Source organism: Pimephales promelas, chromosome 4 (genome assembly GCF_988280905.1).
Source record: "Pimephales promelas chromosome 4, fPimPro1.hap1.1, whole genome shotgun sequence".
NCBI classification, from domain to species: Eukaryota; Metazoa; Chordata; class Actinopteri; order Cypriniformes; family Leuciscidae; genus Pimephales; species Pimephales promelas.
The window spans coordinates 46557599-46569714 of NC_142772.1; the positions used below are offsets into that span (position 1 = coordinate 46557599).

Genomic DNA, 12116 nt, shown 5'->3' on the forward strand with positions numbered 1-12116 from the left:
GCTCAAATCGGATCCGAATTTTCCGCACACGCATATGATCGGAACGCCGCCTTCACACTGGCAGTTGAAATCAGCTCCGATGCGGCTGCGAAACGACCGGAAGTCATTCATTTCCTATGGAGATTCGCAGACCGCATGCGAATGGGTCCGAAACGGGTCCGACCGAGTGCGGTGCGTAGAAAATCGTGTCCGTTGGTCATCCGGATACGTTAAAAAATTTGAACTCGTGCGAAAAGCAACGGACGGTTCCTATCCGACAATTCCAGCGGAAGTTGAGCGTTGCTATGGTACTGATAAACAAACCTGAATTATTAACTTTTAATAAAATAAATTATGATTTTATTACGATAAGTTGTCATGTCATTTTTTATTTTCATGACTTTCAAACGTTTATAAGGGCAGTTAATACAATTAAATTGAAGGTAGACATTGAACTATTGACCACTATATCACATATTTTAGCCGACATGACACGTCAACGTATCATCAGAGAGATCATACAGAACTGACAGAATCAAACTTTAATGATAAAAAAATAAAACAGAATCAAACTTTAATCTCTCCGCCATTTTTGTTCTACCCGTGTCCGACGCTTTTCACTGTGCAGTACGACGTCCGTTGGGAACGTATTGCGTATTACGGAGCTGATTTCAACTGCCAGTGTGAAGGCGGCGGAACTCCCCGCAGCTCCCGTACGACTCTCTGTTGGAAATGAATGACTTCCGGTCCGACGGCGGTCGCTTGTCGTGTGCAGTGGAAAGGCGGCTTGAGGCGTTGCTGGGCGCCGCGGACAGACGCCGAATGGCGCCGCCGGTATGTGTACACTTACAGATAATAATGTGTTCGAATTTTAAAGATGTGGCGCGACGCGGCGCTGAGCTTCTCGTCCGGTGTGCGACCCCCTTAACGTTAATTTTGTGAAACTGTAGCTGTGGTTGAATACTTACACGACATGAAAAGATATGTCAAATGTACATTAAATTGATTTTTTTATTTTTATAAAGTTGCCAAAAAGAAGGACCAACCACGTCAACTCCTTGCAAGAGACCTGCCCCTTCAAACCCTCTCCACCATAGCTTCGTCCAGTGACTCGTACAGTAACATCTGTGATAACTAATTTACTTTTAAACCTGACTTTTCTTGCGGTTATTTCAGTTTAATGAAAAACAAGCATGTCATTAAACGCAACATTTATAGAAATCAAACTTTACCTCATCCATGACAGCTAATTTTCGATTCCCGTCTGACTGATTTATCCACAGTGGAGTTGAAAACAACAGTTCCCATCATTCCGCGTTCCTCCACGTCGTCATCAAGCAAAGCCGTTGTTGTTGTTTTGAATGTAGCGCCCTCTAGCGGCACCTAAATCTTAGGTATTGTAGCTTTAAAGGAGCAATGTGTGATTTTTAGCGACATCTAGTGGTTCGGTTGCGAGTTTGCACCAGGTTTGCACTAAGGGCTCAGCCCACTGCTCACCCCTCCCTTTCGAAGAAGCTACGGTTGCTAAAACGGGACAAACATCTCGTTGGCTGAGACAGCAGAGAATAGCCAGAGTAAGACAAGAGTGTGTAACATTGTCACTGTTTCTGTACCACAGTCCATTATAAACCACATCATGAATACTGTTTACAAAGCCATAGTCAGGTGAGGATCAAGGGTTTTAATATATAATTTAATAAAATAATATTAATCAGCTGATTGTCTCACAAACGTAACCAGCAGCACATTTTTCCCCACATACTGTAGCAAACCCATAATACAGCGAGGGAGCAGCTATATATTTTTTCTAACAGGGTGGTAATAGTTTAGCTGGCTAATATGAGCTGTTACTGTGGCTGAGCTGGGACTCGTCTGCATGAGTCCAAAGGTCGGAACTGCGCGCGCTGTTACAATCATGTCATCTCCGCATCCCATAGATACTATTTACTACACACAATAGGCTTTTTTTCTCTGATTTTGAAAAATCTTCGCGATCGACTTTAGTGATAAAAGACTTTAGTAAAAGTCTCTATCGACGGGTTAGTGATTCCTGTAACGTACTGTTTTACGGTCAATGACATGAATACTAATCATCAGCTGTCTCACGAACGTAACAGCACATCTATCCCCAACATAACAAACCCATAACACAGCGAGGGAGAACTAAGTTACATGAAACAATCCCAACTACATATTTTACACCACTCACAAGGGAAAAGTCACTACTCACGGAGTGTAAGGCTAGCTTCCAGCTTTCCGCTACTTCTCTTTCAAGGTAGTGATGAAACGCGTTCTGTAGCGCTGTTTGTTCGCGTTCGGCTACGGTAGGAATATGACGTCACAACATGGCGACCTTCATAGAAGGGGATTCCCGCGGTTATGGAGCTATTAATGTCTCATTCTAAGGTAATAAAAACATTACGGTTAATTAAGTAAGTTCTTTATACACCACTGAAAACATAGTTATGGATGTCATATTGCATTTCTGTTAATAGATACTCAACTTTGTTACACATTGCACCTTTAAGATTGAGCCACTGTAGACACTCAGACTATTTTAACGATGTCTTTAATAACTTTTGGGCCGGCCAGTTTCGATCCCTGGTGTGATCCAGCTCTCAGATTTAATCAAAAAAATCTTAATTTGTGTTCTGAAGATGAACGAAAGTCTTACGGGGTTGGACATTAAACTAACCCTACGATACTTTTAGGAAAGGCAGCCCACTTGGCATGTCTGTTCTTTGTATCAAATTAATGAAAGTTTAAACATGCTAATGTGAATAGCCTTATGTTGTTTAAACATGTTTTATGTTTGTTCTGAGAATAGAATTGTTTTTTTTTCTTTTCCTCACCTCTAAAACGACATTCGGAGGCAATAAATATTACATTAAGGCAATACTAAGATAGCAGTTCATGCCTGTCAATCAACATAAGAGCATCACCCTTAGACGTTAGACCTGCGCAAAAGTGTGTGTCAGCGATTACAACATAAATCTTACAAAATATTTATCACGAACTAGCGCTAAGACCCAGAATCTGCCCTACCTACATTTACACTCAGGAGCCGCTACTGCTGAGAGACTCGAGTTGAGTGGGGTTAAATGGATTGTGCCTGCTCAACTTTTAAGGGAAAGAACTTTTAAAGTTTAAACTTTAGTGAGGAAGTGCCTGCGGGGGAGAGAGAGAGAGAGACATGAGGTCCATTACACAACACAAAACAGGAGATTGCCTCTCTCTCTCTTTCTCATTTCTCTACACACAGCAGACAAATTAAACTGCCACGCTGATGGCTCATGATTACATACATTCATGTCACCTGTCAGTTCTGTAGAGACGGTCAAACCACTAGTTTCTCACAGATTCTCACCACCAATTTGTGTCCATTGTAACAGTGATTAAATCAAATCAAACGCCATGTTTATGTGCTTTATTACATACAGAAGAAATACACAAATCCACTAATTGCATTAAAGTCACCAAAGAAACAACATTAGCAATGTATTATTTCATAACTTGCATTAAAGGATTGGGTTAACTACGGCCTGCAACCAACAACAAACAGCCTAAAACAGCAGCTGCATTTACATGGACCCTTTTAATCGGATTGACGGCTCATTTGGACTTTTAAACACCTTAATCGATCCGATTGTGTCCATGTAAACGTAGCTAGTGACTAAACAGATGATGACAATAACCAATAATCCACACGGCCTTGGTGAAATCTGCTGAAAGGAAAGCAATTCAGAGGCGGAGGAAGTTTTGTGCAAGATTCTGTGGACAATTTTTTTTTTTTTTAATAATGACCACTTATGAACTAGATCAAATATTAATTTGAGTAATCGATCAAAAGAGTTCTCTAAAGTGCCTGCCTGTCATATTACAACTTTCTTTAGCCAAGTAAAATTGTATTAATTACTGATAATATTTAATACACAATCTTTTCAATTTGGCTGTATAAATGTTTTTTTTTGTGTGTTTATAGGTTACTAGTGTAAATGTACTGTATGTGCTCATTGAGTTTTAGTCACGTTTTTGTTAATCTTGATTTCTCACAATTTGTGTGTTTTTTCTGGATTGAGATGGAGTGAACTGTGACACAAACAGAGACGTCGTGTAGCCGTGCACAGAAGACCAACGGGCACGGTCAAGATTTAAATAATATTTAATGATAATAATTATATACAGCCAAATAATAATTCAATTTCATATCATAAACCCCTAGAACACTAGGAATATACAACATATGCCACAAGGGATAAATCTGTGATACTTTTGTGGGGTTTTTTTTATAAAAAAGACTGCCAATTTATGGATGAGGATGAGCAGGACTTTTTTTAAATTTTATTTTTATTTATTATTTTTTTTACAATTTCTCATTATTTGAAATAAAGCCGAAATCAAGTAAAATATAAATATCAGATGAAAAAAAAAAATCAGCTTAAACGAAAATGAGAAATGTTGATTTGGCAAGTTTAAGTTCTAAAACAACAAACATTTAAATACATATAATAAATTAAAATTAAATATTAAAAGCACATAACAAAATGACTGAAACCTAAAATTAAAATGAAAACTGAAAATATATATTAAATTAAAGCTAATAAGGGTTATTTATCAGGGTTTAGCAGTAGGCGAATATACAGTCAGTGGTGGAGGAAGTACTGAATCTCAGTACTTAAGTAAAAGTACAAATAACCAGATAAATATTTACTTTAGTAAAAGTAGAAGTAACACAATGACAACCATACTTAAGTAAAAAGTAAAAAGTACTTTATTTTAAATGTACTTTAAGTATTAAAAGTAAAAGTACTTGCATAACAATTTATTCTCTTAATGTCTGTTTTCTAATGATTAATAAAACATTTAATTCTAACTCATTCAACCTAATAGCCTACTCCTATATTGATGTTCAATAATGATGGAAAAAAATGTCACCATTTCTGAAACAAGCTTGCAATTAGGCAATATCATGCTTATCCTTACTATATGTTAATAACTATGTTTGGCAGTAAACGCGATTCATTTATGGTGTAATTTTGAACCTCTTGGCTTGCCATAATCCTAACCAAACCAAACATATATTACACACGGTGTGTTTCCTATGCACGTAAAAACAAATTTTCGCGTATGAGTTGCATGATAAACACACTGCGTGTGAGACGCATTTAGTGTGACCGGGTTGATGTATCTATGGCAACCAAACGTCACTGGTGAGAAAAACGTGCAACGAACGGACGGTCAGATTACGTTTTGGCAGGGGAAAAACAGATCAGAAAATGTAACGAAAATGTAACAGAAGTTGTAGAAATGTAGTGGAGTAGAAAGTAGAATAATTGTGTAACGAAGTAAAAGTAAAAAGTATGCACTATTTATTGTACTTAAGTAAAGTAAAGATACGTGGAAAATGTACTTAAGTAAAGTAACGAAGTATTTGTACTTCGTTACATTCCACCACTGTATACAGTTTGTACAGTATAAGAATTATTATTATGTCTATGGAAAGTCCCCATAAAACACGAAAACACAATGTATGTGTGTGTGGTCCTAGTAATCCCAAGACCTCACAAAGATGGCAACATCCGAAATCATTATCCTTGTGGGGACATTTTTTGGTCCTCAGAAATCAGCGTTTAAATGTGATGCTTTGAGTGTGTGTGTGTGGGTGTGTGTGAGAGTGCACTCACTTTGCAGGCAGAGTCCATCAGTGCAGTTCTGCGACAGAAGCGTGACTCCGTCACAGTCTTTTCCTCCGTTCTGGGGTGCAGGGGCGTTACACTCTCTCTTCCTCCACTGTGTGCACTCTGTGTTACACGCCGACCACTTGCTCCAGTCAGCCCACTCGCCATCAACTAAACACACCACAAACAACACAAACAAGCATTAAAGGTACAATATGTAGGATTTTTGCAGTAAAATATCCACACAAAAAAAACACCAGGCCAATGTTATATATTTTGTTTAATTGATTACTTACAACATCCACAATGTTTCCACGTATTTGTAAATCGTGAGAAAATTGCGATTTTAACCAAGGAAACGGGGCGTGTCAGCAGGCATGAGGAGTCGCCAGTCAATGACATCATATCCGCGTTACACCCGGTTTCGGCTCATACTGCCACAGTAACCATGGTGACAGACGTTGACAACTATGCCTAGCAGGACGCTCACGCTGTTGTTGTTTTGTTCAAACATTATGGACCATGGCAAGCAGACTTTGAGACAAAAAAAGGACTAAAACGCAGATGGACATCTTTGGAGATGCCGAGAGCTCCACGTCCGCGACTAACTTCGACAAGTGTTGCATGTACTTTATTAGACAGGTGAGCAAATGTACTTTAAACTAATCAATGCTATTTAGTTCAACATGATGAAATGATCTGTATGTTATTCTAATATTGATCTAGCTTAACGTACTTAGTCGCATAGACAACACACAACCTATCTAACAACATTCAACACACTCAAATGGCGTTTAGTGTGATAGCGTAAAAGTCGTTACCTCAAGTTTACTTCCTCTAATAAACTGACCTGTGTGAGGAGTAATCCAGCACTTGCGTGTAGTTCGGTAGAATAAAATGTCCTTATTCTTCTATATATAAAACATATATATCCGCGGGACTCGCGTTGTGTGTGGCGCTCATAGTCTAGCAATCGCGCCCTGCTTTACACCACAGTCATGATAAAAACATCGATGTATTCACTCCATCAGCTTGATGACAAGATCCATAATTCAGCTTAATGCGGAATATACGTCATCAATATACACGTTTGTTATTGTAAGAGGTTAGCGACCCCTGGTGGCGAAAAATCCTGCATATTGTACCTTTAAAATACTGTGATACACACTGATTATTTTTATTAAGGAGGCAATATTATATCATTTTTATTATATTTCTTGTCCATTAGAATGTTATGGTCAAGGTAGTTTTAAATGTTATATATATATATTTTTTTAATATGTTATATATAAAGACTATTAACTATATGTTAATTAACATTGTTATGACTGGCCAAGCTCTTTGCATGTGAAATGAGTAACAATGCATTGGTTTAGTTACACACAAAAATGTAACTAGACCAAAAATAAATAAATAAATAAATAAATAAAATAAATAAAATAAAATAAAATTTTTATTTAATAAAAAATAAAATAAAATAAAAATAAAATAAAAATAAAATATAAAATAAAATATAAAATAAAATAAAATAAAATAAAAAGCATTTTGGGTCCATGGCTCTGCTGTGGTGTAGTCTGGTTCTCAGCCTGTCTCTGGATTCTGTCAGCGGGAGTAAGTGCACCGCTGTATATGGGTCAGTCATTAGCGTGTGACTGTGGCATCTCTCCTGCTGGGTTCAGATGCTTTAATCTCACCTGCTTCACAGCGAACTGACTCTCACCGGCAGAGGGAATGGAAATGTGTTCGGCCCTTAAGGGCCCCAAGGGGCCAAAGTATAGGGGAAGAGTCTGGCTTGAAAGCTGAACTGATGGGCCAGGAAAAGATGCATTTGTCTGATGCTATCAAGAGGCGAAGAACTCCAACTGGACTGGAAAAGAATTAAGTTTTTATGAAAGGAATTCCTCACTTGTAATTCAATAGTCTCAGAGTGAATTTTCCATCCTTCTGATTATGGAAGGAATTTTTCATTTGGAAGTCACTTTGGATAAAAGCGACTGCCAAATGAAGAAATGTCAATGTGGGAAAAAAAATCTGAAATAATTTCCCTATCGTGTTTCTTTCAGGCTTGAGAACTGACCATATTTACATCATGATGGAAATACTGTAATTCGTTTCAGAAGAGGATCGTGATTAAACTTCCACGTCATGCAGTGCTGTTATTTTTAATAACAACTACAACTAAAACTATTAATATTGTATTTTGTAATTGAAATAAAGCTGAAATATTTTTTTATCTACTAAAACTATTGTAATTGCATTTGATCATTGAAATAAAGCTGAAATAAAATAAAATATTAAATGTTGTTTTTAACTATAACTAAAACTATTAAAATTGTATTTGTTCAGTGAAATAAAGCTTAAATAAAATAAACTATTAGATTCGATTTTTTAACTTAAACTTAAGTAAAAATTAGACATTCATGTAAACTAAATATAATAAGAAAGTACAAAAGTTAGTAAAATACAAAAATTACAAAAAATAATTAAATAAAAGAACAGTAAAGAAATATAAAAAGAAAACAAAATGACTAAAACTTAAAATAAAACTCAAAAAAATAAAAATAATACAATATAAATAATAGCACTGTTGTGATGATTATTGTGACATCATATTGTGACGTCATATCATTTATTTTTATATTTTAATGTTTTGAAATATTATATATTTTAAGATATTTTTGATACGTCACTATATATATCACCAAGTAGCCAACAAATCATGTCTATCTAAAAAAAAATTTTGTTGTTTTTTTACTTCAAAACACTATATTTGATTTTTCATTTATTTTTTATTTTTTTTATAACAATGATGAATTTGATGAATAGTTTCACCACTTTTGTCAGGCATGTTGAATTTATGTTGTCATAAATGACAAACACAATCTCATATAGAGGACTTCATGAGTGATGGTCAGGGTCACAACAAAAACACAAAAAAAAATAAGGCTGTTCGACACAGAAGTACAGGTCAATATCGTGTGCTAATGTCACGTGATAAGCATTTCTACAATTTTCACGACTCATGTTTCGTCTCAGTTGAATGGTCGACGCCTTGACACACAAATGCACTTCTGCCTCGTTTCTGTTCGAGTCAAATTAAACGTGGCGTACCTGTGCACACTGACGTGCAGGAGATCTTTTGGATGGCCTGTCCATCACACGGCGACCCCCCGTTCAGAGGCGCAGGATTGGTGCAGCTACGGGTTCGTTTCTGAAGGCCCCGCCCACAGCGACTGTTACACGTCGACCACTCGGTCCATGTGGACCAGCCTCCGTTCACTACAGAAACAAACACACGGACACACACAATCATGGCTGTGCTAGATTCATGCCCCTCATTTCATTCTTCTCACATAATCATTTCAGCCCAAATCAATATTTCATGTCTATTTGCTCTTTTATTTGGTAAGCAGTCGTGTTATGTGCACGGTGATATTACACTGCAAAATAAACTCATTATTTTGCGATAATGAACGACTGGCTGTACATTATCCCTTCCTCGCATATCTGCATGTAATATTCCCTTTACTGCTGATTTCAAAGAGTTTCATTAAATTGTTCCCAAAAAAGCTGGGGTTTATCTGTCTGGAAACACGGCGACTCTGTAAAGTCTTTCATCTGAAATCCACTTGCTGCTGTTTTAAAATAAAGAAACTCTTTTCTCTGAATTGTTTTGCATTTGCACTTATTCTGCAGCGCTGTTAATATTGTAGACTCCATATGATTTATCGCAGATATTTTCATTTCCATTGAATTTTTGCATCTTTTCTAAGTCACCTTGAAATGAATAAATATAAATGTAATAAAAAACCTTTTGTACTCTTACTAGACGAGGAACATTTTTTTTCATGTTCGCTGGAAGAAAGCAGACTTTAAAGATACACTTATAGAAAATATAATATTGATGAGGTAATAAATGACAGAAAAAAATATTTTCACTCACTCTCTCTCTTTCTATATATGTATATATATATATATATATATATATTAGGGCTGTCAAACGATTAATCACGATTAATTGCATCCAAAATAAAAGTTTGTGTTTATATATGTGGGTGCACTGTGTATAATTATTTTATATATATATCAATACACACATGCTTGTATATATTTAAAAAATATTTTCATGTATATACTGTATATAGATTTATATCTAATTTATATTGTATATAAATATACATATTTCTATATAAATAACATTTTTTTCTTAAATATACATGCATGTGTGTGTATTTATACTGTATATATACAAAATAATTATACACAGTGCACCCACATATATTATGTAAACACAAACTTTTATGTTGGATGCGATTAATAATGATATATATATATATATATATATATATATATATATATATAAAATCAATTATATATATATATAATATTTAATCAATTATATATATAATTATATATATATATATATATATATATATATATATATATAATTGATTAAATATTATGTTGCTATTACTGTTTTATAATTATTTTAATGACATATGTAAATATTATTTAATTGATTAAATACAGTTAAAATATTGAAAATGTGGAAAGAAAACTAATGTGGTTAAATAAAATAAAGGTTTATTTTTTAAGACCCAATAGCCAGATATTTTTTAAGTAGCCTATATAAACTCATATAATTTTGATACAAATTTCAGAAAACAAGGCGTAATAATGTAAGTCAGTGTACATATCAAGTAAGAATATTTATATATTTGTACTGGAAAACAAAAGACAAAAGAAATTGAGTAAGAATATATATATATATATTTTTTTGCAGTGTGTGCTGTGAGCAGCTGTGTTTGGTATGTGAGAGTTTAAATTCTAGAGGACGGATCCTTTTACCTTCACACACACACACACACACACACACACACACACACACACACACACACACACACACACACACACACACACACACACACACACACACACACACACGTTTAACTCTTCTGTTGTTGAGAGGTGATGCTCTTCCCATCTGAGTCTTCCGGAGAAAGACACAGAAGCTCTTAAACTCTTAAACTGTGTGACTCCCTCTGCTGCTATTAACTTACCGCACTCCCCTCACACACTTTCCACAGCTGTGTGTGTGTGACTTTGGGTTCATGTGAGGAAGTAGATTAGCTGTAAGTAGATTCCTCCCTTTCCTTCCCATCTTTCTCATTTCAGAGTTATGAGGCCAAACAGCCAAAAGAGTTCTCATTCCAGCGACCTCTCTCTCTCTCTCTCTCTCTCTCTCTCTCTCTCTCTCTCTCTCTCTCTCTCTCTCTCTTTTTTTTTTTTTGAAAAAAATTGAAAAACAAAGTGATTATAATGTTGAAAGGGTGTTCACAGCTGCCTATGATCAAATCAAGGCTTGTAATTGATTTTTGTTTTTACAAAGCTATGGATTCCCTAAATGTGTATGAAGGAATATGGTGTCACAGAGGAGCGTTGTGTTCTGTCATTGATAATGAACCGCATTTTTCACTTTTTTTATAAAAAAAAAGAAGTAAAAAAAAAAAAAAGTAATACCTTACATTTGTTTTATGTGAGGAATCTTTTTGATAAATAAAGATGATTGAAAAATCAAAAAAAATCTCTCCCTCTCTCTCTCATGAAGTTCATGTGTGATTCTCACCCATGCAAAAACTCAGCACTCAACACACCTGCCTGCCTGCCAACAGATGCCAAAGCTGTTTGGATGTTGTTCAAATCCTTAAAGGGATAGTTCACCAAAAAATAAAACAATTCAAAATATGTCTTGGAACAAAATGAGAGGATGAATGTGCAAAATGTCTAAAGTAAATAAAGAGTAAATTATTTCTGAATTTTCTTTTTCTTTTTTAGGGGGTGAAACAGCCCTTTAAAGCTAAGCAAGAGCAACAATGATGGTTTAGCAAACACCACTTAAAACCTACAGAAACAAATCACACACACACACACACTGACACACTTGTTTTTTTGGAGCCAAAGCTAACTCATCGCCCAGTATTAGCAGTCTGATCTCAAGCGTGACATCGCTCAGAAAGACCAAACCCCAAAACACTGAGTCACTAAATCCACTTTGATGAGGAGGAGAGGATGACAGGAACAAGCACCAGAGAAAAATCATTTCTTAAGCATCAGATACCATCTAAGACATGCCCACCCACACACCCACACACACACACATGCTTTGAGAGACCTTTAATCAGTGAAGATTACCAATGAAAACAGGGAAGGACACCAAAGCAGCCAAAACCCCAGGAGGGATGAAACTGCACTCACAGCAATCACTGCTCCACTGACTGATGCACCCTAACAAGGGGTCTACCAACCATTAGACTGATTTGTAAAGGTAAAACCAAGTCAATTTCATTATATCCACGTGTAAACCGTTGAGAATGCCTCTAAAATTCCAATTCGGTTCTTGAATTTGAATTGAGGTTGCAAACAGGATGTGGAATTGCAATTCAAACCAGAATGAAAGTA

At 35.8% G+C, this 12116-nt stretch overlaps 1 protein-coding gene across 7 annotated transcripts in view; it reads right to left on the minus strand.

Moving 5' to 3' along the window:
• The window catches only part of unc5ca (unc-5 netrin receptor Ca), a 214184-nt gene that overhangs the window by 39401 nt on the left and 162667 nt on the right, over positions 1–12116 (minus strand). For all 7 annotated transcript variants that reach the window (XM_089130606.1, XM_089130605.1, XM_089130607.1 and 4 more), the window contains 2 exons: positions 8769–8936; positions 5664–5828 (listed from right to left, as the gene is read on the minus strand). In XM_089130606.1, the coding sequence (XP_088986732.1) occupies positions 5664–5828; positions 8769–8936 (333 nt within the window). The remainder of the gene's footprint in view (positions 1–5663; positions 5829–8768; positions 8937–12116) is intronic.